General features: G+C 61.8%; 3 protein-coding genes across 9 annotated transcripts in view; 1 reads left to right on the forward strand and 2 right to left on the reverse strand.

Annotated features, from left to right (window-relative positions):
* Positions 1-9469, forward strand: part of CCM2 (CCM2 scaffold protein) — a 57144-nt gene extending 47675 nt beyond the window's left edge. For all 4 annotated transcript variants that reach the window (XM_024744333.1, XM_024744166.1, XM_024744247.1 and 1 more), the window contains 6 exons: positions 2802-2938; positions 3845-3980; positions 6617-6674; positions 7022-7160; positions 7856-7994; positions 8949-9469. In XM_024744333.1, coding sequence (XP_024600101.1) covers positions 2802-2938; positions 3845-3980; positions 6617-6674; positions 7022-7160; positions 7856-7994; positions 8949-9229 — 890 coding nt within the window. In that variant the 3' untranslated portion in view covers positions 9230-9469. The remainder of the gene's footprint in view (positions 1-2801; positions 2939-3844; positions 3981-6616; positions 6675-7021; positions 7161-7855; positions 7995-8948) is intronic.
* Positions 9470-9602: 133 nt separating this feature from the next.
* NACAD (NAC alpha domain containing) lies at positions 9603-20434 on the reverse strand. Its single transcript, XM_024744536.1, has 9 exons — positions 19946-20434; positions 15996-17804; positions 15580-15707; positions 12612-14343; positions 12353-12465; positions 12197-12271; positions 11655-11801; positions 11431-11577; positions 9603-11321 (listed from the first exon to the last, which is right to left on the reverse strand). Exons 1-9 carry the CDS (start codon positions 20010-20012, stop codon positions 11103-11105), a joined length of 4437 nt encoding a protein of 1478 aa, XP_024600304.1. The 5' UTR covers positions 20013-20434; the 3' UTR covers positions 9603-11102.
* Positions 20435-26530: 6096 nt separating this feature from the next.
* TBRG4 (transforming growth factor beta regulator 4) overlaps positions 26531-27945 on the reverse strand; it is a 10080-nt gene continuing 8665 nt past the window's right edge. For 3 of the 4 annotated variants that reach the window (XM_024745434.1, XM_024745576.1, XM_024745513.1), the window contains exons 9-11: positions 27699-27810; positions 27471-27585; positions 26531-26824 (exon numbers count right to left, since the gene is read on the reverse strand). In XM_024745434.1, coding sequence (XP_024601202.1) covers positions 26723-26824; positions 27471-27585; positions 27699-27810 — 329 coding nt within the window. In that variant the 3' untranslated portion in view covers positions 26531-26722. Of the gene's footprint in view, positions 26825-27470; positions 27586-27698; positions 27905-27945 lie in introns of those variants that run through there. The other variant, XM_024745655.1, reaches the window with a different exon arrangement.

The following is a 27945-nucleotide window of genomic DNA, read 5'->3' on the forward strand; positions in this document are numbered from 1 at the left end:
AAATGAGGAGAGAAATCACAGTTTCACACATGCCGTGCCCTTCCCGGCGGGCAGTTCTCAGGTTGTCGCTGCAGCACGGGCGCCGTCCTGGGCTCCTTTAGGCACTGGCGGCGGCTGGGTTGAGCCCCGGAGCTGCTCATTTCCAAAGGGCCGGTGGTGGGGCGTGAGGGTGGCCCGCTGGACCGGCCTGGGTCGCACGTTGTGCTTCCGGCAGTGCAGAGTTGTATTTCTGCTTGAGGTCGTTAGTTCACGGGGATCCGAGGGCTTTTTAAAAGCCAGGGCCCTGGTGAGCTTTTTCATCACTGACTCCTCGAGCTTCAAGGAGGTTCCCGTGCAAGGGCCCGTGAATCCGGTGGGGATGCTGCGGGCCCGTGTGCACAGGTAACTGGAGCGGCTTGTGCAGGTGGCTGCCGGGATTCCTACAGCCCCTCTCCTCTGTGTGGCTGTGGCTTAGCGTCCCCTCCGCAGCGTCACACACAGCGCACACACACTCCCCACACATGCTTGTAACACCCGTGTACATCCTCGCACTCACGGGTCCCGCACACTCACACACTCTCACTCATACTCGCTAGTGCACACGCACACACACCCCTGCTCTGTCATGCCGCGCTGCGGCGCGAGGTCCCCTCTGTGCTCTGCTTGTCCCTCATTTCCCGTGTTGCGTTCAGTGAGCAGCTGCCGTTTAATGACAGGCATTATTTTAGGCTGAACGACATGAAGCTGCATTTTAATCTACAAAAATGACAATTGAAGGTGGCTCAAGCTAGTAGAAAGCACGTGACATGAATGATCTCGTTTAATCTCCATAGTAAACCTGTCGGGAGGATTCTGTTTACTTCCACTGCTGCTGCTGGACTAACTGGGAGCAGATGGTCACCCGGTGGGTGGGTGGTGGCCGGCTGGTTGAGGAACTGGCTGTGTAGCTGCTTCCACCAGCGCTGCCCAGCGCCGTGGTAGCTGCCGTGCCCTGCCAGGGGACTGTCCCCGCAGGAGGCCCGAGGTCTGGGGCCTCCCTAGGGACCGAGCGATGAGGAGAGCACTCTGGCTGCGGGCCTACCGGCGTTTGGGCCGGTAGGAGGGGAGCCGGCCCCTGGGTTTCTTGTGTCCAGAACATTTCTCAGCGTTAACCATAGAGCAGAGTGCTAGGAAAACAGGTAACCGAGTTATTTCTAAGACAGGGGATGAGCTCCATAGGAGAAACTTCCCAAAAGATGAAAACCAGGGCCCTGGGCTTTGAGAGCTTTCAAGTTAAAGGAAGAGAATGAATTCCGTGTCCTGGAGCGGCCTCCTCATTCTAGCAGATGGCCCTGAAGGGAAGCCTCCAGACTGGGGGCCTCCTGGTCTCTCAGAGGCTCCTGTGGCCATCGGGCGTGCTGTGTGTGAAGTGATGCATGTGGCCGTCCTCAGCACAGGTGCCGGCGGTGGTAGCTAACGCTCAGCGCCTACTCCCCGCAGGCTGTCTGTGTGCCTCCTTCAACCCGGGCTCTGCTGGCATTTGGGACAACATGGGGTCAGGGGTAGGGGTCAGGTCTGGCTGCAGGAGGTTCCGTGTGGCAGGCAGAGCTCGGAGGGCATGGGGACACCTCGTTAAAGGACGTTTCTGTGGATGTAGGCGAGTGGACAGTGGATCTGAACCGGGACCAGTGGGGACAGCCTGTAGGACTGTGGCTGGGTGCAGCTGGGGGACTGGAAGTGGGCTTGCTCTGCGTGGCTTTGGAGCCGTATGCCTGCTTCCTTGAGAGCAGCCATGGGTGTGAGCCACAAAGCTACTAAAAGTGTTCTAAAACAGTAAAACAGAACAAGTGGAATCCACGTTACTAATGTATTTCGTTTAGCTCTTTATGTCCAGACATCATGTCAGCGAGGCCAGGGTAAGTCGCTAGGGAGTGCTCACGCAGTCTTTTCTGTCCTGAGACCTTGTGGGTAGTTTCCACTTCGGGTAGCGCTCAGCACCTGTGGCCCGTGGGTCTGTGGGACGGTGCAGTCCGGGGTCTAACCGTGGGATTCGTGGGGCTCAGCCTCCACACAGGGTGCGGCGAGCCCTGCACCTCAGAGCCCTGGTCTTTGCAGGCCCATCCACCCCAAGCATGGCTGTTCCTGGTTGGGTTCCCGTCTCTCAGCTGTGTCTGAGCTTCGGGTGGTCTCCCTCCTGGGTGGGCTTGCGCTGAGCTACCCCGGCATCAGGGGAGCTCAAGCCTTCACCTCCACTTCCTGCTCCCAGGTGTGTGTGAGCATCTGCTCAGACAGGCCTGGAGCCCTGTTCCTGTAGAAGCTTCCCTGGGCCCCAGGCCCCCCTCCCCACTTCAGGAATTCCCCCTCGCGTCCCACAAGGCCTTATGTGTGAGGAGGCGGTATGTAGTGTTAAGAACACAGGCGGGGGCTCTCACGTCTAGATCCCTACCTGTCTTCTGCCCCTCGCGCACCCTCGGGCCTGGCGCTCTGCCCCCGGTGCCTCGTTTCCCCATCTCTTGTCAGGATTGTGTATTAACCTTGTCACTAGAACCCTGTGAATGCTTTCTTTTGTGTAGATCAAAAGCAGCTGAATATTAGCAGTTTCATATCTCAGCCTAAGATATTCGCACTGTCTTTGGCAAAGATGCTGGAAGGTCATGTAAGGTGATGGCTTTGAGTGGGCAGTGGCAGGGGAGTGAGGATGGGAGGGTGCTCTTGTGAAGGGAAGGTGACGATGGGGGTGTGCCTGGCTCGGCCTGTTCCCACCTGAGTCAGGTAGGGGCTGCCCAGAGCCTGCTGCTGAGCTCCCACACCTGCCCTAACCTGCCACGGTGTTGACTTTCCAGCCCAGGACCCCGGCATCTCCCCCAGCCAGAGTTTGTGTGCAGAAAGTTCCAGAGGCCTCACTGCAGGCTCCCTGTCGGAGAGTGGAGTGGGGCCTGTGGAGGCATGCTGCCTGGTGATCCTGGCCGTGGAGAGCAAGGTGAGCAGGGTTGGCAGCTGGTACCCAGGCCCTGCCCATGGCCTGCCCATCCCCCCCATATCCTGACCCAGCCCCACCTACAGCTTGTCCAGGCTCCACCCACACCAGAGCCAGCCCCGCCTATATCCTGATCCAGCCCCGCATACCACCTGACCCAGGCCCCACCCCATGTCCCACTGGCTCCCAGTCTACTCGTTTGTTCTTCTCTTGGTGGGCCTCACCCCCCCCTTCCCCCATGCTGACGGGGGCCGTGGTATGTACCCCAAGCTGTGCCCTTGGGGAAGATGCTTGGGAGTGGGGAGTTGGGGCTTGGGGCCCCACCTTGGCCACCCAAGAGCCACCAGCCTCGGGGAGCCCCTTGATACCCTTCTGTTAAGCTTTCACATTTGTGAGACCAAAGCAGGGCCGCCCCACCTTAGGTAGCCTCTGATCAGCATCCCTCCTCCCCAGCCCTGCCCACCTTCCAGCTGGGAAGTTCTTCCTCATGGGGCCGCCTCACTGGCCTGTCCCCACTGGAAGCTCCTGCAGACACTGTCCTGTGTCCCAGGGGCAGAGCCGCCCCACATGGGACGCTGCGTTAACGGCACACGCGTGAAACACTTGTGCGGTGTCAGGAGTGCCGTCCGTGTGACCTGGCACAGGTGCTGTTCCCTCCCTGCCCCTTTCCCGTGGCTGGGACAGGAGTGGGGAAACAGTGCTGGCTGGAAGGGCAGTGGAGGAGGAGGGCTGGCAGCTGACGCACTTGCGGGTCCAGCCAGCTTCCTGGGTGTGGGCTGGTGTCCTTGCGGCGCCGTTGGTTGGGCAGTGGGAGGCGTCAGGCCCTCGGTGCAGGTGTTCGTTCTGCATCTGAGGTGTCGAACGCCCGGAAGCGGCCCAGGAAGCCTCCGCATTGTCCTCCGTTGGCAGGTCGCCGCAGAAGAGCTGTGCTCCCTGCTCGGCCAGGTCTTCCAGATCGTGTACACGGAGTCCACCATCGACTTCCTGGACAGAGCCATATTTGACGGGGCCTCGACACCCACCCACCACCTGTCCCTTCACAGTGGTACGTGAGCAGGAGGGCCCCGCCGCCCCTTCCCACCGGGGCTCACTCTGCTGCGAGCTCTTCCCAGGACAACACCTGGGCAGCCTTGTTGTGCGGTGGGGGTTTGAGCCGACGCCCTTTGTTCCCAGACTTCACTGTTCGCGTTAATCTGCAAGTTTAATCAAGGCACACGTGTTCCCCCCGCTCCCTGCTTTAGACCACCTGGTGGCTTCCTGCGTAACTTTGGGGGCCAGGAACACTTTTTCTGGAACCACGCCTGGCCAAAGTCACTTTACCAAACTTAGAACCCAGGGCCGGGCGGGGCTCCCAGCGCTGCAGCTGAGAGTGGGTATGGGGCCCCTTCCAAGACAAGGCCTGCCCGGGGCGGGATGGGGGGCAGTGGCAGGAAGAGCAAGGGGCCCGAAGGCGGTGTAGCCGGACCAGCGCTCAGAGCCGCTTCCTCCGTGTGGGCACCTGGGGAGCGTTTTCCGGAATCTGTGAGCACGCACAAGTTGCGTCATTTGCATGGGAGCCCACTTGAGCTCAGTCTTCTAGATACCAAGAGCATCCACTTTTCAAATGCTTAGTATACCGAGGACCCGTGGCTTCTGTCAGTCAGGTGAACAGAGAGAAAGGTATTGGAGGCAGCGCAGCGGTAGCCTCCGTGGCAGGCAGCCTCTGGTCTTTCTGTGGAGAGTCCAGCCCTGCACGCGCCCCCGGCGGCTCACGTGTCTCCACGAACAGCGCAGAACCCTTTGCGTGCTGACGAAGCTGAGGGCGCTTTCTGAGGAAGGGCTGGCTCTCTCACCTTCTCCTTGTCTCGCCGTTCACGCTGGAGCCGCCACAGCACTGCAGAGACAGCCCGGTGAGGCCGGCAGCCTGTCCTCACGGGCAGGTGGGGAGGTTGAGGCCCAGAGGCCCGCGGCTTCCGCAGTGGGTAGCAGGTGGTTTATTGAGCTCTACTTAAACGTTCAGCATTGAGATTTCCAGTAGTGGTTTTTTTTGAATAAGCTTTTTTACTAAAAAGTACACAGATCGTAATTACACCATTAAATGAGTTTTCACGAAGTAAACACAGGATGTTCAGCCTACCCGCGTGGGCTTCCTTCCTGCCGGCCTCCTCTCTGCGTGGGTGTCATTTGTCCCCCAGCCCTCAGGTCTCCCTCTGGGGTCCAGGCACACCCGCACTCACACCACGTGTGCCCATGCACCCATCACATACATCACGCACACAGCACACGTACGTGCGTCACGTCACACGTGGGCACACACTCCACACAGCACACACGCTCACATCCTCACAGACACTTCACGCCCACGAGCGTGCACGCTAGACGCTCACAGCATACGCACTCCCCATGCGCACACACTCTCAGACACGCGTCCTCTGCTGGTTTCTGCCTCAGGGCCTTCCTTGCTGGGTCAGTTCTCTCCTGCTGCTGTGACAGGTCACCACGACTGAGCAGCTTCAGCCACACAGACTTACTGGTCTCTCACGGTTCTGTAGGTTTGAGTCTACCGTGGGCCTCACTGGCTCAAATCAGGGTGCGGGCCAGCGGCCTTCCTCCTGAGACTCCGGGGAGAAGCTGCTTCCTGCCTTTTCCAGCTTCCCGCGGCCTTCCTCCCTCCACGGTCACAGCCATGGTGGCATCTCTGACCTCCTGTTGTCGCAGCTCCGTTCGGCCCCTCCCCGTCCACACCAGAGGGCCCAGGGCACACGTCGAGCCCCCTCAGATAGCCCAGGGCGTCTTCCTGTCTCAGGGTCAGCTACCCAGCAACCTCTAGCCCCGTCGCCACGTCACCTGGCACGTGCACCTGGGGTTTGGACGGGAGCATCTTGGGGCCATTACTGTGCTCACTGCACACTCCCCTCCTACTGCCAGAAACGTCCTCTTTCTCTCCCTGTTCCCTCCCCACCCCCACGTTTTCTGATCCCTTTTCTCTTAAAGCTTCGCTTGCTGCGTGTGGTGGTGCCTCGGCGTCCCTCCTCGTCTGTGTCACACGGACCTTAGGTCATCTCTTTGGTGTTGCCCAAGTAGCTGCTGTGTACCAGGTCCTTTGCTGGTCTGAGGGTCTCAGGCACCCTGAGGCCCCGTGTCTGTCCTCGGGGAGCAGCCATCCACGTGTGGAGCCTGGCTGGGTCCAGGTTGGGGCTCAGACCTGCCAGCTCTGATCGTGGCTTCTGCCCTCACCAGCTGTGTGGCATGGGGCAAGTTGCATAACCTCTCTGATTCAGTTCCTCATCTAAAAGTTGGAGCAGTGGTGATACCTGCTGGGATCAGAGAAGACAAAGTAGCACAGCCCCTAGGACGCTGCCGGGCGTGGTGCCCACATCTACCAGTGGTGCTTCTCTTGCCCCGGCCATTGGGAAGCCCTCTCCAACCCTGCCACGTGGCACATCCTCCGAGAACCGGAGCATTGTCCCACCTCCTGCCCAGCCCTGCAGCAGGTGGCGCATCTCACAAGACCCCCAGGAGGAGCAGGCACGGGTGCAGCCCGAGGGGTGCACCCCGGGGGCCTGGCCGGCTCTGCCCATGAAGGCCTGCAGGTTCCCCACCACCAGGGCTCTGCGTCTCCTGCTTAGAGCTTGGACACTGGACTCAGTGCCCCCTCCCTCACGTAACCAGAAGCTTCTGTGTTCTGCACTTTCTGCACAGACGACTCTTCCACAAAGGTGGACATGAAGGAGTCCTATGAGACGGAAGCCAGCACTTTGTGAGTACCCCGCTCTGGTGGTGCCAGTATGGCTGCCTGGCTCCACCCTCCTCGTCGGTGTCCCTCCCCCTGCCCCCGCCCCCTTCAGGAGCCTTCCCGTCAGTGGGCTCCCCAGGGTCACACCAGTGACATCATCACTCCACTGAGACCCTGCTAGGCTGAGGGCCCCTGCTGGGTCCTTCCCTGCACGTGCCTTTCTCTGTCCGGCCCGAGCCCCGCCCTCCATGACAGGCCCCCTCCTCCTCTCAGACCCTGGCCCTAACTGGGCCCCCATGGGGGGTCGAGGGTGCAGGCACGGGGCAGGGCTGGGGGGCCGCCCACCCACGGCTCGGCTTGCGTCCTTGCAGCTCCTTCCCCGAGTGTGCGCGTGCAGGCGGCGCGTCGCCCTTGTCCTTCTGCACGCAGACGGCGCCCCACGCCAAGACGGTCAGTGAGAGCGAGCTGAGCGCCACGGCCGCCGAGCTGCTGCAGGACTACATGCTCACGGTACGCTGCCCGCCGCCGCTGGCAGGAGACCCCGGCCCCAGAGAGCCCACGTGCTCTAGCAGGCCTGTGCTGGGGCCAGCGGCGCCTTGGGGTTAGAATCTCCTTGCGGGGGTGGGGTAGGGCCGGGGAGGGGAGGATGAAGGCGTGCTTCTCTGTGGGTGGGGCTGGGGGTGAGCGTGGGCCCCTTGCTTGCAACTGGGCCTCGCTGCCTTTCCCACCAGGTCAGTCTTCGGGGAGGGCGTGAGTTGGCCAAGGCCTGAGCATGGGGGCTGCTCTGGCCTCCGGGGCTGGACCACAGGCCTGTCCCTGGGTCTCTGGTGGTGGACGGTAGCGGAGGACCGGGTCACTCCCTGGAAGGGCCAGATGGGCCTTGTCATCGCTCAGCAGATTCTTTTACCCCTATCCCCCGATCTCACGTGATGTTCTCATTAGAAACTCGGTCAGCTGGCTGAGCATCACTGTGGGCTCCAGGGCGCTGGTCGCTGCCCCCCGGCAGTGGTGTGCAGACGCGCCCTCTGCCCGCTTGCGGGCAGCCTGGTCAGCCGCGCCTGCAGGTTAGGGCGGACGGTGCGGGCTCCCCTCTCCCCTGCCGGCTGGAGCCGTGGAGCTGCAGGTCCTCTGGGGTCACGTGGGGTGTGGGCAGGGGGGCGGCAGCGCCGGTCACCACCCCGCCCCGGGCCCGGCTCTCTCGGCAGCTGCGCACCAAGCTGTCATCGCAGGAGATCCAGCAGTTCGCGGCGCTGCTGCACGAGTACCGCGACGGAGCCTCGGTGCACGAGTTCTGCATCAACCTGCGGCAGCTCTACGGGGACAGCCGCAAGTTCCTGCTGCTCGGTGAGCGTGCGGCGGACGGGGGCGCTGTTAGGAATGGGGCCAGCCGGCGAGGCCTGAGTGATGCGGCTGGGAGGGGCCTGTCCCAGTGACGGGTGGGGACCTTCCCCCGGGGAAGCGGGAGGGGGCCCATGGGAGCCAGACTGAGGGTGAGGTGGGCGCCGCGCTGCCTGGCGAGCGCCGGGGGAGGCTCTGCAAGGAGGTGGCGCTTGTGCGGGTTTGGGAGGCGGGGCAGGAGCTTGCTGGGCGGGGGAGTGAAGACGCCATTCCCAGTGAAGGGCAGCCTTAGCCGAGGCCCGGAGCTTAGCACGCGGAGTCAGCACGGCGGGCGGGTGCTCAGGGCCTGCCACGGACAGGGCCCTGGACGGTTGCCCAGGCGTGCGAGGCCGGTAGCGCCTCTGCTTTCCCCATGCTGACCCCGGAGAACACGGCTGGTTGACGGTGGCTGGTGGAGGCTCCTGGGTCCTGGGCTCTGCCCCCAACGGTCCGATGAGGGCGCACTGCTCATGGGGGTGAAGGGCTGGAGGCGGACCTGCTGCATCCAGTCCGAGCTCTTGCTGACCCCACTGCCCCCTGGAGTCAGTCGCCACCCGACGCTGGGGTCCACAGCCCCTGTTCCTACTGTCCTCACATAGGAGGGGGTCTCTGTCCAGGAAGTGGGTGGTCAGCCGGGCGCTGGGAGCACAGCTGGGCGGCGGGGCCCAGTGCTCGGAGCCCTGCGTCAGCCTCCCCTCCCCTCCGCTCTCTCCTCTCCTCTCCTCTCCTCCATCTGGAAACCTGTGCAGTGGGGCTTCTGTGAGGACTGAGGGGAGTGACGCGAGGGTGTGGCTCCCGGCCCACGCCTGCCCCGCTGCAGAGGCAGGGCCGGGCTAGACGCAGGCGGGTGGTGGGGTGGCCCCCCTGGGCTGTGGGCTTTTGTGCGGGAGCCGCAGGGTCAGGTGTGCCATGTGTGTGCAGGTCTGCGGCCCTTCATCCCTGAGAAGGACAGCCAGCACTTCGAGAACTTCCTGGAGACCATCGGGGTGAAGGACGGCCGCGGGATCATCACCGATAGCTTCGGCAGGTACCGCCGGGCCATGAGCTCCACCTCCACCTCCACCTCCAACGGGAACAGGGCCGCGGGCAGCTCTGACGACCAGTCCGCACCCTCAGAGGGGGACGAGTGGGACCGCATGATCTCGGACATCAGCAACGACATCGAGGCGCTGGGCTGCAGCATGGACCAGGACTCGGCCTGATGGCACCGGGACCCCTGCCAGCCGCCCTCCCCGTGTGGGGCCCCGGGCGCAGGTGGCTCTACTGTGAAGGAGGCACCCTGGTGCTGGGGCGGAAGGCCGCACTGCGCCCCCCTGCATGCCACCCTGCCTCGGGAGGGGGTCTTGTCAGCCAGACCCCGGACAGCTGTCATTTTGCACATGATGTTTCTATTGAAACTCTCAGAGACCTTAAAAGAAGTTTACCGCAATGTGAATAATTTATCTCTGCTTGCTAGCGTGTTCCTGCTCCAGTGGGGTAGGAGCCGGGGTGTGTGCTCTGGCCTCTGTCTCAGACCCGCATGCCCAGGCTGGGCACAGTGGGCTGGGCGCTCATGCCCGCTGCCTAAAGGGAGGGCCTGATTTGGGGTTGTGGACACAGGGCAGAGAGCAGGTGTCCTAAGCACATGTGGACGTGAACATCAGGCCCCTGCTGGCGGGACCTGGGCACTGGGCTGTCTGAGGGGCGCTGGCTGTCCTCCCCCAAGCCCCAGTCCCCGGCTCTCATCCACAGTCATAGTGGTCTCCATAGCAGACCTGCACACCACCGCTTCACCGGAAGTGCCGTCCCCACCCTGAGAGTGCGTCGTCTTGGAGCCCAGGGTCGCCGGTCGTCAGGAAGGCCAGTGGGGGCACTGTGCCTGCCCCTTCAAGGCCCTTTGCCTCGTTCCCCCCTGGGCTCAGCCCCTCCTGTGCCCTTAGGACATGGGGAGGCAGTGGCGGTGACCCCAGGGCAGGGCCGTCGGGTTGCAGTCTGGGGCCTGGGCACTGCTGTGTGGGCGCGGGAGGGCCCAGCTCCAGGACTGCTTCCTCGCCCGCAAGACGCCTGTGCGTTGCTGTGAGGCCCCTGACCGCGTGTGCGGGAAGCACCAGGCTCAGCAGGGTGGGTACTTGAGCCTGCAGGAGGGAGGGCAGGGCCGTGGGCTCGCGGTGAGGCCGTGTGGGGACCAGGCAGGGGTCTGCAGCCCCCTAGGCTCCCCCCCCTTCTGAGGGGCGGGGCAGGATGGGAGGAGGGGTCTCACACTTGGCTCTGGCCCTGGCTCTCCTGGAGCTGCTTGTGGGCCTGGGTTGGGCAAAGCTAAGGGAGACCGTGGTTAGGTGTTGTCTCTAGGCGTGTGTGCAAATCGACCTGCTCTGGAAGCATCTGGAACAGCTAAAGATAGCCACCTAGTCCAGGGGCCGGCATTTCCACAGCCCCCCATGGGCTTGCACACGGAGGGGACCTGGTGTCCCAGGAGTGTCCTGTGGCCAGTCAGGAACTGCTCCTCCTTTCCGGGGGCTCCACCCACACATGGCCTCCCACTTGGTGATCTCCCTCTTCTGTCCTGGAGCGTGGCTTCCACCCTGCGGATCCCTGGCCTTTGTAGGAGAGAGGAGAGGACACGGGGAGGCCGGTGATTCCTAGAGCCGGGCCGTGGTGAGGGGCCAGGAATTTTGGGGCATGAACTGCTGAGTCCCTGAGCAAACGCTGCCTTCCTGCAACTGCTGCGGCTCAGGGCCCCTGCAGAAAACTCTGAGCCCCTGCGTCTGGGGAGTTCCTTCCGGAAACTGCAGTCCCCAGGCCCACACCTGGGGCCGCACCCAGGTGACCGGACTGCCCGCAATCTCTGGGCAAGTTGGGTGCCCTGGGACGTGGGGGAGGGACCACCACCCTCTGAGACTTGGGGGAAGGACCGCCACCCTCCTCGGGGCCTGCGTGGCTTCAGGAAGCATCTACACGCTCCCTCCAACCCGTTTAGCCAGAGCCTGCGCTGGGCGAGCCTTTGGAGGAGCAGAGGCGATGAGGGGACACCGGTTTATTGAGCAGCAGAGCTTGGGGGCAGGGGTGGAGCCAGGTCTCTGGTCAGCAGCTACATTGTCAGCTCCTGCAGGAAGCACACAAAGAGAGGGTCACATTGTGTGAGGCCACAGCGGAGACGGCAGCAAGGCGCCTGCGAAGGGGCCGGCCACTCACCATGATGGCGTTGACGATATCGCTCTGGTTGTCCCTCAGGGCCCGCACGGCCTTGGCCCTTGACACGTTGGCCTGTGCCATCACCAGCTCAATGTCCCGAAGCTCCAGCCCCGTCTCGTCCACCTGGAGCGGGGCAAGCAGGGAGGTGCTGTAGCGGTCCCCTCCCCCGGGAAGAGGCCCCCAGCAAAGCTGCCCCCCTCGCGGGGCTGGGCCCTGTGCCCCTGGGCCTCACCTCCTCGTCGTCGTCCTCTTCCTCCTCCTTGCACTCTGGCCTCACCCTCGGCCCCGGCGCTGACTCGGGGACCAGGGCGGAGGGCTCCGAGGGTACCTTGAACTTCTCAGCCGCAGCTCTGTGCACCTGCTGGGACAGGTCCTCGATCTGCAGCACAGAGCACAGCTGTCAGCCGAGCCCACGCCTCCAGCCCCCACCCCGCGCCCACGGCCGGCCGGGTGGACCTTGGCCTCGCCGAAGACCACGTAGGTGTCCGAGGCCGGGCTCTTGAAGACGTCAGGCTTGGCGATGACAAAGAGGATGTTCTTGGACTTCTGGATGGTGATCCTGGTGACCCCCTGGATCTGTCGTAAGCCCAGCTTGGACATCGCCTGGGGGCACAGCGGTCTCAGGCCCGGGCAGCAGCCCCAGAGGTCCCTGGTGGGGGCTGGGGGAGGGGGAGGCGGCGCACTGCCAGGATCACGAGGGCTCTGCCACTGACTCCCGGGGACCCTCTGTGGACCCCCCCCAGCTGGCCCCCCGCGTGTACAAGAGGGCGTCGGCCCCGGGCTGAGAGGCCACGTCAGTTGACAGCCCAGGCCCAGTTACTTGCACGAGGTGTCCCGTTACTGCCTTTACCAATGGGCCCCTGCCAATGGACTTCATCGGGCGTGGGGTGCGAAGGGGTCCCCTTAATGCAGCCAGCCCCAGTCCTGGGTGCTTGGGTTGCTGGCCAGCCTGGTCCCTCCCAGTGGGGGGGCAGGGTCGCAGCAGGGCCCCAGCCCACCTTTCGGGCCTTCTTCTCACTGCGGCTCTGCTTGACTTTGGTGACGGTCTCCTCGCTCCCGCCGCCTGCCGGGGCCTGAGGAACAGAGGGGTCTGAGCACCCGAGGGTGGGGCTTGGAGCCCTCCCAGGGCTGTACGTGCCCCCGCGGTTGGGCACCTGGGCTGGGCACTGCGCGGTCCGCGGTCCCGAGAGGTCCTGTTCCTCCAGCTCGGCCGACGACTCCCCGTGGCTGTCCGAGTGCTGGCCGGAGCCCAGAGCCTGCGGCGAGTCTGAGGACAGGGCAGGTGTGAGGGTGGCCTCCGCCTTCTGGACAGGGGCCTGGGGGTGAGCAGCACTGGCTCTGCACCAGGGGGTGGCGTCCCCACCCCTTGCAGCCCCCAGCTCAGGACACTGCTCCAGCCTGGATCCCCCTCACCTTCTTCCAAACTGTCCTGGTCATCCTGCTGCTTGGCGGCTGGGAGCCCTCGAGGTCCGGCTGGGCTCCGGAGCCCAGAGCCAGGAGGCACTTGGCAGGGGGGCGAGATCCTCGAGGCCAGGTCTTTGGCATGGGTAGCCCCCTTGGGGGCCGCCTTGGGGCTGAGGAGTGGGGAGTGGGGCGGGAGGCTGACCTGCCCGGCCCCGGGGGGATTCTTGGTCCCTGAGAGGGCAGCCACCGCCCGCTGGGCTCTTGCCCGTGGTGGTGGGAGTCCCAGAGAGCCCAGGGGCTCTGCGCCCTCCCCCAGGTCTTCCCCGGGGACCTGGCAAGGGCAGGGGGCAGGGGGTGCCGCCGGGGGTGGGACTGTCTGCATGAGGACACCAGGAGCAGAGGACTCAGCGCCTTGGATGCTGGCTTGGGGTGCACCGGGCAGGCCCCCTAGGGGGTCTTGTGGAGGCTGCGGCGGAGAGGAGCTGAGGACTCCCAGGGCTGCCCGGGCCTGCTCTCCGCTGTGCAGGCCGCTCACGGGCTCTGGCTGCCTTGAGGGCGGTGGAAGTGCCAGGGCAGGATCTTTGGGACAGCTCCCTCCCAGCCTAGGTACAGCCCCTGAGGGAGACTCTGGGCAGGAGCCCAGCCCAGCCTCTGAGGCCACAGCCACGGGAAGCCTGGGCCCCAGGGCAGCCCTTCCCTCCTCCACTGGGCTTGGGGGCCCCACCTGGCCAGCCTCCAGGCTGGCAGCAGGACATGGCTCTGGGCTGCAGACGACTGCCTTTAGAACTCCACGCCCCTGGTTCTCAGCCCCCGGGGCCTCCTTTAGGGGCGAGCTGGGCTCAGCTCCATCACCCCCTTGCCCACGGGCATCAGGACAGGCTCCCTGATCAGGTGCCAAAAGGCCCTTGGCTACTTCCTCCCCACTGGAGTCAGGCTCAGGTGTGTCTGGGGCCTCCGTGGCAGGCTCAGGTGTGTCTGGGGCCTCCGTGGCAGACTCAGGTGTGTCTGGGGCCTCCGTGGCAGGCTTGGAAGGGCATGCATCTCCGTCCAAGGTTATCCGAGCATCTGCAGCTGGCTCCAGGCCACCCAGATGGATCTGATCCAAGGCCAGAGAGTCTGATCCTCCAGTGTGGTCTGGGTCCCTTTTCTCAGGCGCTGGCCTCAGTTCCAAAGTCTTGCCTCCTTTCTGTTGGGTTGTGGTGGCCATGGGCTCTGTCCCTAGGGTGTAGCCTGTGTCAGCCTGCAAGGCCTGAGGGCTGGCCTTGGTGGCAGGTCCTTGGCTAGAGGGGAGGCCTGCATCCTGCAGGGGCAGGGATGCCGTCAGGTCCACTTCTTCCGACTGGGGTTCAGGGCTGGCCTTGGAGGCCAATTCCTGGCCCGAAGGAAGGCCTGCATCCTGCAGGGGTGGGGATGCAGTCAGGTCCACTTCTTCCGACTGGGGCTCAGGGCTGGCCTCGGAGGCCAATTCCTGGCCCGAAGGAAGGCCTGCATCCTGCAGGGGTGGGGATGCAGTCAGGTCCACTTCTTCTGGCTGGGGCTCAGGGCTGGCCTCAGAGGCAGATCCCTGGCCAGAGGGGAGGCCTGCATCCTGCAGGGACAAGGATGCCGTCAGGTCCACTTCTTCCGACTGGGGCTCAGGGCTGGGTTCGGAGGCAGATCCCTGGACTGAGGGGAGGCCTGCATCCTGCAGGGACGGGAATGCTGTCAGGTCCACTTCTTCCGGCTGGGGCTCAGGGCTGGCCTTGGAGGAAGATCTCTGGACCAAAGGGAGGTCTGCATCCTGCAGGGGCTGGAATGCTGTCAGGTCCAGTTCTTCCGGCTGGGGCTCAGGGCTGGCCTCAGAGGCAGATCCCTGGACCGAGGGGAGGCCTGCATCCTGCAGGGACAAGGATGCCGTCAGGTCCACTTCTTCCGACTGGGGTTCAGGGCTGGCCTCAGAGACCAATTCCTGGCCCGAAGGAAGGGCTGCATCCTGCAGGGGCTGGGATGCCATCAGGTCCACTTCTTCAGACTGGGACTCAGGGCTGGCCTCGGAGGCCAATTCCTGGCCCGAAGGAAGGCCTGCATCTTGCAGGGGCGGGGATGCCGTCAGGTCCACTTCTCCCGACTGGGGCTCAGGGCTGGCCTCAGAGACCAATCCCTGGCCCGAAGGAAGGGCTGCATCCTGCAGGGGCGGGGATGCCATCGGGGCCACTTCTGACTGGGGCTCAGGGCTGGCCTCAGAGACCAATCCCTGGCCCGAAGGAAGGGCTGCATCCTGCAGGGGCGGGGATGCCATCGGGGCCACTTCTGACTGGGGCTCAGGGCTGGCCTCAGAGACCAATCCCTGGCCCGAAGGAAGGGCTGCATCCTGCAGGGGCGGGGATGCCATCGGGGCCACTTCTGACTGGGGCTCAGGGCTGGCCTCAGAGACCAATCCCTGGCCCGAAGGAAGGGCTGCATCCTGCAGGGGCGGGGATGCCATCAGGTCCACTTCTTCCGACTGGGGTTCAGGGCTGGCCTCGGAGGCCAATTCCTGGCCCGAAGAAAGGCCTGCATCTTGCAGGGGCGGGGATGCCATCGGGTCCACTTCTGACTGGGGCTCAGGGCTGGCCTCGGAAGAAGATCCCTGGACCAAAGAGAGGCCTGCATCCTGCAGGGACAAGGATGCCATCAGGTCTACTTCTTCTGGTTGGGTCTCAGGGCTGTCCTGGGGGGAAGATCCCTGGCCAGAGGGGAGGCCTGCATCCTGCAGGGGCAGGGATGCCATCAGGTCCAGTTCTTCCAGTTGGGTCTCAGGGCTGTCCTGGGGGGCAGATCCCTGGACTGAGAGAAGGCCTGCATCCTGCAGGGGCAAGGATGCCGTCAGGTCCACTTCTTCCGACTGGGGCTTAGGGCTGGCCTCGGAGGCAGATCCCTGGCCAGCGGGGAGGCCTGCATCCTGCAGGGGCAAGGATGCCGTCAGGTCCACTTCTTCCGACTGGGGCTTAGGGCTGGCCTCGGAGGCAGATCCCTGGCCAGCGGGGAGGCCTGCATCCTGCAGGGGCAAGGATGCCGTCAGGTCCACTTCTTCCGGCTGGGGCTCAGGGCCGGCCTCGCGGGCAGATCCCTGGCCCGAGGGAAGGCCTGCATCCTGCGGGGGCGGGGATACCATCAGGTCCAGTTCTTCCGGCTGGGGCTCAGGGCCGGCCTCGCGGGCAGATCCCTGGCCCGAGGGAAGGCCTGCATCCTGCGGGGGCGGGGATACCATCAGGTCCAGTTCTTCCGGCTGGGGCTCAGGGCCGGCCTCGCGGGCAGATCCCTGGCCCGAGGGAAGGCCTGCATCCTGCGGGGGCGGGGATACCATCAGGTCCAGTTCTTCCGGCTGGGGCTCAGGGCCGGCCTCGCGGGCAGATCCCTGGCCAGAGGGAAGGCCTGCATCCTGCAGTGGCAAGGATGCTGTCAGGTCCAGTTCTTCCGGCTGGGGCTCAGGGCTGGCCTCGCGGGCAGATCCCTGGCCAGAGGGAAGGCCTGCATCCTGCAGGGGCAAGGATGCCGTCAGGTCCACTTCTTCTGGCTGGGGCTCAGGGCCGGCCTCGGGGGCAGATCCCTGGCCAGTGGGGAGGCCTGCATCCTGCAGGGGCAGGGATACTGCCGGTTCCACTTCTCTTGGCCCGGGCTCAGGGCTGCCTGCAGTGGCAAACCCCTGGCCTGTTTCTTCCTTCAGGTTCTGTAGAGAGTCGAGGCCCGCCTCTCCCTTCGAAGTCGGGGGCTCTAAGCCTAAGGCAGCGCCGTCTCCCTCCTCCAGGGACTGAGGTGTGATTGTGGCAAGAGGTGCTGGTCCCATGGTGGAGCCTGCCTCTGCTGCCCAGGCCCGAGGGGTCACCGCAGTGAGGCCTGGGGCTTTCTGTGGGACGTGAGGAGCCATGGCAGCAGCGGACACCTGGCCTGGAGCGGGGCCCAACCCCGTTATATCGGAGATGGGTTCCTGGCTCTTGGCAGCCCGGCCAACCTCTCCCTCGGACACCCCAAGAGTGGGCTCGGGGCCCCAGGAGGCGGCCTCACCAGGACTGTCCTGGAGCAGGGTGGTGGGCTGTGCGTGGGGCTCCCCGCTGTACAGTCTCTCATCGTCACCCCCCGCGTAGGAGGCCGAGTCGGGGTCAGAGGAGGCGGCCGAGGTGTCATCTCGGAAGGCGAAGGCCTCGTCCATGCCCTCAGTGATGGACAGGTCGGACAGCGACTGCAGCGAGGACGCGAACGTGCTGTCGTCCTCGCCTTGCCCGGCCAGGTCCCCGCTGGGGCTGGGGGCCTCCTCCTCGCCCTCCTCCGCCTGCTCCTCTTGTTCTTCCTCGGGGGGCAGCGGGGTCACCTCGACAGCCTCCACCTGGAAGATTAGGCTGCCCTGGAAGGGCAGGAGGGAAGCAGGGATCATCGGGTCGTTGGCCAGGAAGTCCAGCTCGAAGAAGTGGCCCTCCTGGCCCCAGGAAGAGCTGCTGTCTGCCGAGAGGCTGGACTCTGGGGACGAGGTGTCCGGGGTCCCGGCAGGGGGCAGCTCCCTCTCATCGGCCACAGACCCAGGTGGGGAGAAGCCCCAGCCTGAGGGCACATCCAGCCCTTCAGCCGGGGCCTGCAGGCTCATGGAGCAGGATGGAGATGAGGCCCAGCTGTCCCCGTCTGCCGTGATGTAGGAGCCCGAGGGTGAGGCTGGCGGTGAGTTCCCCAGCTCAGCCTGGGCATCCTGGGCATCCCTGTGGGGCCCGGGGCCAGGGAGCAGGGTGGAGGCTGTCTCGGTCGGGGTGGAGGGAGGGGTGAAGTAGGAGTCGGAGTCGGGGGCAGGGAAAAGCACAGGAGGGTCACCCTGAGAACACAACTCGGGGGGTGGGTTCAGGCTGGCGTGCCCACCCTCCCAGTCCCTGAGCTCTGGCAGGGTTGCCCTGGGCAGTGGGGATGCCCGGCACGTCTCCTCGCCCATCACAATCCGGGGCTCCAGGGAGGCTGGGAGAGGACCTTCAGCAGGCCGAACCTCGGGGGGCCCTGGGCTGGGGTCGCCCTCTGCCTGGACTGCCCAGGCCGAGGGGGCGCGTCCCGGCCCTGCATCCCAGCTGGCTCCGTCAGGCGGGGGCCGGGCACCCGGCTTGCTGGGCAGGAACGTGAGAGCTAGGGCACTGGGCTTAGGGGTCAGGACACAGTGCTCCAGCTGGTCCCCCCTCGGGGTGGTAGCCGCAGCCGCATCGCAGGACAGATCTGTGGAGAGAGAAGGGCGTGAGAAGGGCAGGCATCTTCCCTGAGAAGCAGCTCCCAGGCTGCAGCCGTCCCTCCCTCAGACGGGAGTTGAGCACAGGGCTGGGGGCCCGCGGGGGTGGGTGTCCGCTGAAAAGAGAGGTCACGCGAGGGAAAGGCGATTGCTGTGCCTTGGGGAGGATTTCCAAGAGTTCTGACCACGGTGAGCAGCTTGAGGTCTGGCTCTTCTCCGAGGTGCTCAGTAAAGATGAGACCAGCTCCCGTCGCCTCAGACACTAGCCTGCTGACTCCTTGCCCGTAATCTGCGCTGCCTCGGCTGGGCTTGCCAGGAGACGCCTGCTTATGACCTCCCAGGTCAGTGGGCCCCCAGGGAGTAGGAGGCCTGCACTCCACTCAGCTCTGGAACATTCCAGATCTCACGCCTGCTGTGAAGTGGGGCTCTTGCTTCTCTGCCTCATCTCTCCCCTTTCCTCGCTGCCCGCACCCGAGGCCAAGCTGTCGGGGTCTCCCTGGGCTCCACCCCACCCCTGTTCCCAGAGCTGTCACGTGCACGAGGGGAAGCAGGGGCCACGGCGTGTGGTCCTCAGGCAGGACGTCCCAGCTCAGCCAGAGGCCGTGCTGGCAGTGGTGCTCGCCCTCCAGGGAAGCAGAGGCGGCCCTGCCCTGCCCTGTGTGCAGCTGTGGGGGCCTGAGAGAGCGTCCAGCTGAGTCTCCACGGTGGCAGCCGCCCCGCAGGGCTAGCAGGCCTGGCTCCCTCTGCCAGGGACATCTGTGGGGCGTCCCACAGCAGTGGACAGGGGCTACCCAGCCCCGGCCACATTCTCTGGAGGGTTCCTGTTCTACCGTGCTCACCCAAGACCTCCCACAAGTACATCTCCTGTGCCTCAGCTTCCAGTATGCAAAGGGGAGAGTGTCTGCCAGGATTAGAGGGGAGCTTACGCAGAGGCAGCCCCCTCCCCAGGCTGCCCGTTGGCTGCAGCAGTGGCAGAACCTGGGCCCTTGGGCCACACTGCTTGGGGTGCTGGCGTGGCTAGGGGGTCCTGAGAAGGGGGTCCTTTGGGTCCACTGGAGTGTGATGAATACCTAACCCCAGGAGGTGGGTGTGGCAGGCAGGGCTGGGTGCTGGAGATCAGGCTCTTGGCACTGAGCCTGGCGTGGTACCCCTGTGCACCGCACTAGACTCCAGGGCCCCAAGGCAGCCAGAGGGTGAAGCTGGGCCAAGGGGGCAGAGGAAGGGAAGCCAAAGGTCAAAGGCTTTTGTGCCTCATTCAAGGTCGCCAAACAGTCCAAGCAGAGCCAAGCAGAGCCAGCCCCACCGGACCCAGAGGGGGCCCAGGCCCCTGGACCCAGCCCTGGTTTCATCCCCAGAGGACTTCTCACCCACAGTCAGGTGCCCTTGGCCCTCCCGGAGCCTCACATGGCTGACCTCCTGTCCGGTGGCCATCCCTGGCTGGTTTTCCCAGGCCCAGGCAGATTCCCTCCCATACTTGCTGACTGAGTCTCTCCAAGGATTCGGGCCTGCACTCCAGGGCTACTGCTCCCCAGGCCATGCTCCCCCAGGGCCTCCCACGTTCCAGACCTCAGCCCGCACCTCCAGCTTCCCCAGGCTCCAGCTCCAGCCCTGTTCCTCCCTCCTGAGCCAGGACCAGTCGCCAGCCCTGAGGCGGCTCTCAAGCATCTGGAGGGGCGGGTGCCCGGTGCATCCCCAGTGGCCGGGGTGCAGTTGACAACCCGCAGCCTCCAGTCCAGAGCTGCAGGGGCCGCGAGGCCCCTTGCTCCCCCAGACAATGGGGCGCGGCAGGGGACCCTGGCGGGGAGCACACGGAGCCCTGGACGCTCGAAGGCCTTCAAGTCGCTTCTGGCTCCTGGAGGACATCCCTGCTCCACCCCGCCCTTCCCTGCAGTCCTGAGTGGGAGCCAGAGCTGGGCTAGGATTCCGGTGCCCGGAGGGGCAGGGGACCAAGGAAGGGGACGGAGCGGGGATGGAGAGAGAGAGAGGGACGGAGAGAGGGCGGGGAGCGGAGAGGAAACGGGGACGGAGATGGTATGGGGACAGGGACGGAGAGAGAGGGGTGGAGAGGGGACGGGGACGACGGGAGGGGTTGGCGGAGACACACGCAGGCGGGAGAGCCCCGCGGCCTCACCTGTGCGGGGCCCTGTTCCGCCCGCCTCCGGCAGCAGCAGCTCGGCGCGGGCAGCTTCCCCCGGCATGACCTGGCCGTACGCCCGTCCCTCCGTCCCCTGTCTGTCCGTGAGTCCGTCCCGCGGAGCCTGCGCGGCCACCGCCCCTCGGCCGGGGGGTGAAGGGGGTCAGTGGATGACGTCAGCGCCGCCCCGCCCGCCCAGCGCTCCGAGTGAGCGTGCGCGGGCGCGCCAGGCACTGCGGTGCGCCGGGAACGGAGGGGGTGGGACAGCCTCCTTCCCTCCCCATACCCCACCCCGGCTGCACTCTCCACCCGCGGTCCGCGGCCCCGCCTTTCCCGCAGCATCACCCCTCCGCCCCCACTAACGGGAGAGGGGTTCAGGGCCAGTAGGAGGCGTCAGCCCTTAGCCGGGTCGGGAAGAGTCAGAGGGTCTCCAGAATTCGGGGTGCGGGGCCGGGGGGGTGTTGGAGGTTCTGGGGGGCTGAGCGCTTTGGGGGAGGCGGCGGCGTAGTACCCCTGCTCGAACTCCCGGCCCCCAGCTACCCGTGCAGGGCTCCCCAGCCTAACCCAACGCCTCCATCCAAGAGGAGAGCTGGCGCCGCAGCTCCTCACTGATTGGCTGGTCCTCGCACGTCGGTCTCCGTGGCAACCGCCTCTCGGCTCCATGGCAACTAGAGCTGGCTGGCGGGAGCGCAGCAGGGAAGGTAGCCCCAGCGGAGCTCCGGGCTGACTGGTCCCCGGGGCTCCCCGCGGCTCAGCGCTGTCCCACCCTTCAGCTCTCGGGCAATGGAAAGAAGATGGAGAAACACGCCTTCCTCCATTCTCAGCAACCGCCCCTGCCACACCCCCGAGGACGCAAACCCTCCCCGAGCTTTCCGGAGATGCGCCCTTGCTTCCACGCAGGCCAGCCTGCACTCAGATTCGCCGAGCATCCGCCCTGTGCCAGGCTCCGGGAGACAGATGAACATTGTCACCACCCCAGAGATAGACGAGGGCGGGGGCAGGCAATCAGAGCGGCCATTGTTGCGGAGGGAGTCTCCTCCATCCTCAATCTTCTGTTGGCTCTACCCCAGAGCCCACGGAGCCAGGGGCTGCCTGCTGGGCATCTCCCCGGTGCACCAGGCACCAGACACATCATGTCCCAATCTAAGCCCTGCATCTTGCATCCCTCTCTGTCGCTGGAAATCTGTCCGTCTATCCCACTGGTGGGGGACTCTTCCTCCCTTTCCTCCACACCCATCTTCACCCTCTTGGGTCTTGGAAACACCCAAGAGTTTCTAAGTTGCTCCTTCAGGGAACTCCCTGGCGGTCCAGTGGTTAGGACTCGGCGCTTTCACGGCTGGGTCCCGGGTTCAAGCCCTGGTAGGGGAACTAAGATCCCACAAGCCGCGGCACAGCCGGGGCGGGGAAAGTTGCGTCCTCCTACGGCCCCTTTCTCATCGCCTCAGCGGAGTCCTTCCTAAGTCTCACTTCTCTGCCAGCCCCTGTGGCGTGAGCTTGTCTCCCTGCTCCTCCTGACTAAGCCAAGAAAAATGCAGGAAATTAGAGACCACCAAAACTGAACTCTCAAAGATGAAAAGAGGAAGGTGAGCTGGTGAGGGACCCCAGGACTGGAGGAACAGTAGAGCAGCCCACCCAACAGAAGGGGACCCAAGCCCGGCATTTCCTAACCCACCCCTCCTCCCCCCACACAGCTGCTAGCAGGACGAGGGCCAGTGGACAGGAGTCTGTCACAATTCTAGGGAGTCTGGCAGAACTGGTACGAAGATCAAGGGACGTCTCCTGATATGGGGTCAAGGGAAGCACATTCCTCCCCACACCGTGCCCTGCCTCACTCAGGCTCCTGCCCCCCCGACCCCAACCAGAGGCTCTGGTGGATGGGGGCACTGGCAAGGGAAACTCCACGACGGCAGGCTTTCAGCCCAGCAAGCAGGGCTTCCTCCCCCAGGAAAACACCCCCTCCCCGACCCAAGGCACAGGATGGTCCAGCCTAGGAAGTGCCTCCCACCCATTCGAGAGCACCAGCAGGGCCCGGCGGCATGAGACCAACACAGTGCAAGAAAGCCCCTGAATGTTATACTGTCCTTAGATCCACAGGCCGTGAAAGCAGCCCAGGACCTGCATCTTGAACCCAAGCAGGATGACTGCCTGCTAAAAGTAAAAATTTGAACATAATAGCCTGTCTGGGATACAATTAAAAAAAAAAAAATACCCATCATACCGCGGAAATCAGGGAGGAACCCAACAACCAGGAAAATCACATCTAGAAGAAGAAAATTTTTAAGAAACACAGAACTGAACTGAATGAAGATAAAAATACAAAATCAGATTATGTGGTCTGCAGGTAACAGTGCTAAGAGGGATATTTACAGCACATCAGAAAAGGGGAAAGGTCTCAAATCAATCATCTAAGTTTCTACCTCAGGAAACTAGGAAAAGAAGGGCAAAATAAACCAAAACAAGCAGAAAGAAGGAAAGAGCAGAAATCAGTGAAACTGAAAACAGGAAAATAACAGAGGAAATCAATGAAACAAAAATGAATAGTTCTTTGGAAAATTGATAAACTTGCAAGATGGACAAAAATAGAGAAGACACAAATGACCAGTATGCAATGGGGGCTATAATGGTTAATTTTATGTGTTAACTTGACTGGGCTTAGGGATGCCCAGTTAGCCCGTTAAATGCTATTTCTGGGTGTGTATGTGAGGGCATCTCTGGAGATTAGCATCTAATTCAGTAGACTGAGTAGAGATCCGCCCTCACCAATGTGGGTGGGCATCAGCCCATCCGCTGGGGTGGGGTCAGAGAGAAAGAAAAAGATGAAGGAATGGTGGATTCACTCTCCTTGAGCTGGGACGTCCTTCTCCTACCCTCGGACATTGGACTCCAGGGCTGATACCAGTGACACGCCACCCCACACCCCTCCCCATTCTCAGGCTTTTGCACTTGGACTGGATTTATACCAATGACTGTGGTTTTCCTGGTTCTCCAGCTTGAGAAATGCAAATCATGGGACTTCTCGGCCGTCATAACCGCAGAGCCAATTCCTGTAATAAATCTCCACTTACATTTTTCTCTCTCACATATTCTGCTAGCCCTGTTTCTCTGGAGAATGCTGACTAATAACAGGGCTACAGAGTCTGAGGGCATTTCAAGGATACTAAGGGAATGCTACCAACAATGCTCAGAAATTCACCAACTTTGAAGAAATTTTACTTGAAAATTGAAATCTACCAAAAATTCAAACTGGATGAAATAGATAATATGAATAGTCCTAAAACCATGAAAGAAATTGAATTTGTAACTTAAAAAAAGCTTCCCCAAAGAAGTCTTCAGGCCCAGATAGTTTCACTGGAGTTCTACCAAGTACTTAAAGTAGAATTAACATCAATTTTAGACAATCACTTCCACAAAATAGGAGGAAACACTTCCTAACTCATTTTAGGAGACAAGAAATACCCTGATACCCAGACCACGCATAGATAGTGCCCAAAACAAACAAACAAAAAATACAGACCAATATCTTCCATGAACATAGGCACAAAAAAATCTAAAATGTAAGCAAATCAAATCCAACAATGTATATAAAGAATTACACATCGTGACCAAGTAGAATTTATTCCAGCTATGCAAGTGTGGTTCAACACTTGAAGATCAATGTAACCCTCTACACCAACAGACTAAAGAAGAAAAATTATATATCAATTGATACAGAAAAAGCATTTGACATAGCCCATCAGCCATACAGATTAAAAAAAAAAACTTCTCAGCAAGTTAAAATAAACTTGATAAAAATCATATACAAAAGCCTTACAGCTAACATCACCCTTGGTGGTGAAAGACTGAATGCCTTCTGAGATTGGGAACAAGGCAGGGATGCCTGTTCTCAACAGAAGCTCCCCTCCCCCACCCTTTTTTCAAACTGTGCTGGAAGTTCTAACCCCTGCAGTAAGGCAAGAAAAGTAAGTAAAAAGCAGATGGACCTCAGAATGAAAGCATGAGGAGCTCCACTGACCAGCTCCCCAGTGAAAGCTGGTGAAAATTATAAAACAGGCAAACATTTAAAGCTCTGGGAAGGGTCTGAAGGGCAAATAGGTGAAGCAATAGCTAGTCAAGATCTATGCTGGGAATTCCCTGGCGGTCCAGTGGTTAAGACTTTGTACTTCCACTGCAGGGGGAGTGGGTTTCCCCCCCCCGCTGGGGAACTAAGATCCCGCATGCCACGTGGCACAGCCCAATAAAATAAAATATATGCAAATTTACAAAGAAAGCAGTCTGGAATATTTGAGAATCCAGCGTGTACAGAGTGGTGCAGCCAAGAACACAGGGCCCCTCACCCCCTGCCCCTACCCTGGGGGGATGAAGGGCTTTGGCACTTCTTATCCTGCCCCCAGATACCCGCTGCTAGAGCTGAACCCCAGGCAAGTGTGGCCAAGAGGTGGGGCTCCCTTCTGTTTTGTCCCCACTTGTGCGAGAGAGACTATTTCACCAAAATTTAGAACTTTTGTGTTTCAAAGGCCACCATCAAGAAAGTGAAAATATAGCCCACAGAATGGGAGAAAATATTTGCAAGTCATTTATCTGATAAGGGACTTGTTTCTAGAACGTATAAAGAACTCTTACAACCCAATAAGACAACCTAATTAAAAACTGGACAAAGGATCTGAATAGGTATTTCTCCAAAAATTATATGTAAATAGGCCATAAGCACATGAAAAGATATCATTAGTCATCATGGAAATGAAAATCAAAACCACAATGGGATAGCGCTTCATACCCACCAAGATGACTAGAATAAAACATCAGGTAAGTGTTCAGCATCCCTAGCCATTAGGCAAATGCAAGTGAAAAGGTATCACTCCATACCCTCCAGAGTTGCTGCAGGAACCCCTGCGAACACCAAAGGCTGGCAGGGATGTGGAGGTCCTCACACTGCTGGTGGGACCGTAACACGGTACAGCACCGCCCGCACACACTGTGGTAGTTTCTTAAACAGCATAGAAATCCCATACGACCCAGCAGCTGTATTCCCGGGCACTCATCCCAGCGAAGTGAAAGCTTAGGTTTACACAAACACCCACACACAGCGCTGAATCAGTCTAACAGCAGTAAAGAGGAAGGACCTACTGGATGAAATGCCACAGAATGGTGCCCGTGAAGAAACCCAGTATCTAAAGGTTGTATACTGTATGATTCCTCGATAGAACATTCTCCAAGTGACAAAACACATGGAGGACAGGTTGGCAGCTGCTGGTTAGCTGAGAACAAGGTGGAGGTACGAGCATAAAGGACAACACGCGGTGTCCTGGTGGTGATGCACGTGTCCTGCATGTGGACCTTTATTCCCGTCAGTGTCCTGGTGTGACATGTGCCAGAGCTCTACAAGATGTCACCTTTGGGGAAACTGGTAGGGGCACAAGAGACCACTGTGTAGTTCCTTACAACTGCAGAGAAGCTGTTAAAGTATCTCAGATAGAAGCCAGAGATCCTGGTGAACAGGACGAGCTCTTTCCTCGCTGGGAGCCCCCAGAGGCGCCCCCGCTGGCCCAGCCCCGCGCTTGTCCACACTCGCCCTTCACTGTGCAGTGCTCCCTGCTCCCTCATCTTGCCTGGGCTTGGACTCAGCAGCTTCAGAAAGCCATCTTGGCTGCCCTTGTCTCTGGGTGAAGAACCCCCGCCAGCCTGTGCAAGTGACAAGGAGCCACGTCCTGTGAGCTGGTGCCCAATGGGTCCCCCGCTCCCCCAATGCCTGTGTGCCTCCCTCACTCTCTGAGGGACCGCTTTGGAGGGAGCGGGGAACAGCTGGGATGGGGGCCCACAGGGGCGAGATGGCCCTTCTCCTCTGCTCAGCCCCACTCACACCAGCCTCTCTCCACTCTACTGCTGGAGGCACATGACACTGCCCTGTCTCCAGCAAAGTCTCCTGTGAGGGACTGCAAGAAAGCCCATTTCTTTCTTTTTTTTTTTTTTTGGCCATCCTGCGTGGCTTGTGGGATCTGTTACCCAACGAGGGATTGAACCCTGCCCCCAGCTGTGGAAGCGTGGAGTCCTAACCACTAGACTGCCAGGGAATCCGGAGAATGCCTATTTCTTTCCAGCATCTGGGGGCGCTGCTGCTGGTGTGGTGAAGGGGCCCGGGCTACGCAGGCAGACAGTTCCCACAATGGCAGCATGACACCACGGCACTCTGGTCTGGGTGTAAGGATAGCAAGGGGTCTCTTCTGGCCCCAGTGTCAGTCAAGTGCATGCCTGTCTTCTACTCAGAGCCAGTGCCTCCTGAGTGACTGGCCTTATGCCACGTGGCAGTGTAGGCCGTCAGGGTCCCCCACTCTCCCAAGACCATCGGATGGGAGGGGAACTCCCAGGACGACTGTCATCAGTAACCACGCCATGATTAGAACCCCAAGCCATGCACTGAAAACCCCACTGCCCCCCGCCGGGAAGGTCCCCGTGCGCTGAGGTTCAGCACTGCAGGACTCAGCCGGTGCTGGGGCTGACTGCCAGCCCTGAGCAACAGGCCAGCCGTGCACGAATGTACACAAGAAGGGTCCTCCGGGGGTGGCAGAGAAGCTGGTACAGACAGGCAGCTGATTAAACATTTATTACCCATGAAAGAACGACCTGCCACTCAGAGATGCTGGCCACCGGCCCACTTCCGGCCAAGGTCCTGCACTGAGGTTTGTCCTCGAGCGTGCCACCTCTGGCCCACCAGTGCTCGTGCCTAGGCCTCCAGGGGAGTCCGGCCCCCTGGTCACACAGTCCTTGCTACGGGACAGGTTACTTGGCCAGCTCCTCTGCCACTGCTTTGCGCATCTTGTCCTTGAGGTAGGCGCTCTTCTGCCATTCAGACTTAAGTTCCAGCCACTCGTAGTATGGGACCTGGGGAGGCAGGAGACAAGTCAGGACAGGCGGGGACCCTTGTCCCGCCTGCTGCCCTGCACACCACACTCCTGGCCTCCAAATCCCGAAGGAAGAAGCCCACGGAGCTGCCGCAGCATGGGTGGGGAAGAGACCCTGACTTGGTCAGTGCTGAGCTGCAGGGGCCCACGGCTACACAGGACCAAGAGCAGCCTCTAGATTTTAAAAGCTGTGCCGAAAGCAAAACAAAAAACCCAACAGGAGAGTCACTCATGTGAATCTCTGGCCCCTAACAGGACAGCCTGCTCCCATGGCAGAAGTCTCTGCAGTGAAAAGCTGGAGCCAGGCCCCAGGGCCGGAGCACAGCAGAACCCTGGCTGAGGCACACGTCGGCACTCGGACCCGGGCACCTGGTTGCTCTTACCCCGTCTAAGAGGCCCTGGCTGTGGAGATGGGAACAGTGCCTACGGCATCAGATACTTAAAAGCTGTGTGACGTTGAGAAAGATACAACACCCTTTCAAGCTTCCCTTTTCTCACGTGAACAGGGAATCCCAACATGGCTAACCTCAAGAGCTGGGGTCCGTGTGAGCACTGGCTCCTCCCATAACCCGACTGGGCCGGAGGCTTCTCCCTGTGCAGTCACCACCCACCCAACAGACACTCACATCGACCAGCAGGAAGCCAGCGGCCAGCAGGTGGCGCCGGGCCAGCACGAAGCGCCCCAGTAAGTCTTTGCTCCGGCTGTTGAAGTTGGGGAACTCCCAGCGCAGGAAGGCCAGCCTGCAGGAAGAGGGGCGCTGTGGGTGCTGGCAGCTCTCCTAGGCCCCTGGAGGGAAGAGGGGATGCTGAGGAGCCAAGTGCACGTGGCCCCCGAGGCTCGTGTGGTCGCTCACCTCTTGGCCCCCGGGGGTAGTGGCTGGCTGCCAGAGGGCAGGGCGAGATGAGGGGCCACAAAGGCCCTCAGGGGCAGGAGCTGGCTGTCTGTGTCCAGCAGCACCTCAGCATCTAGGAAGAGCACGGAATGAAAACGTGTTGGGGACTGTCCCTTGGTGTCCAACTGGGCTGACAGCCCCGCCCCTACGATGGATGAACAGAGACCCTGGAGAGCAGAAGGGGCAGGTTTAGAACAGTCCCCAGATG

Source organism: Neophocaena asiaeorientalis, unplaced genomic scaffold, assembly GCF_003031525.2.
Source record: "Neophocaena asiaeorientalis asiaeorientalis breed wild unplaced genomic scaffold, Neophocaena_asiaeorientalis_V1.1 scaffold137, whole genome shotgun sequence".
Classification (NCBI taxonomy): domain Eukaryota; kingdom Metazoa; phylum Chordata; class Mammalia; order Artiodactyla; family Phocoenidae; genus Neophocaena; species Neophocaena asiaeorientalis.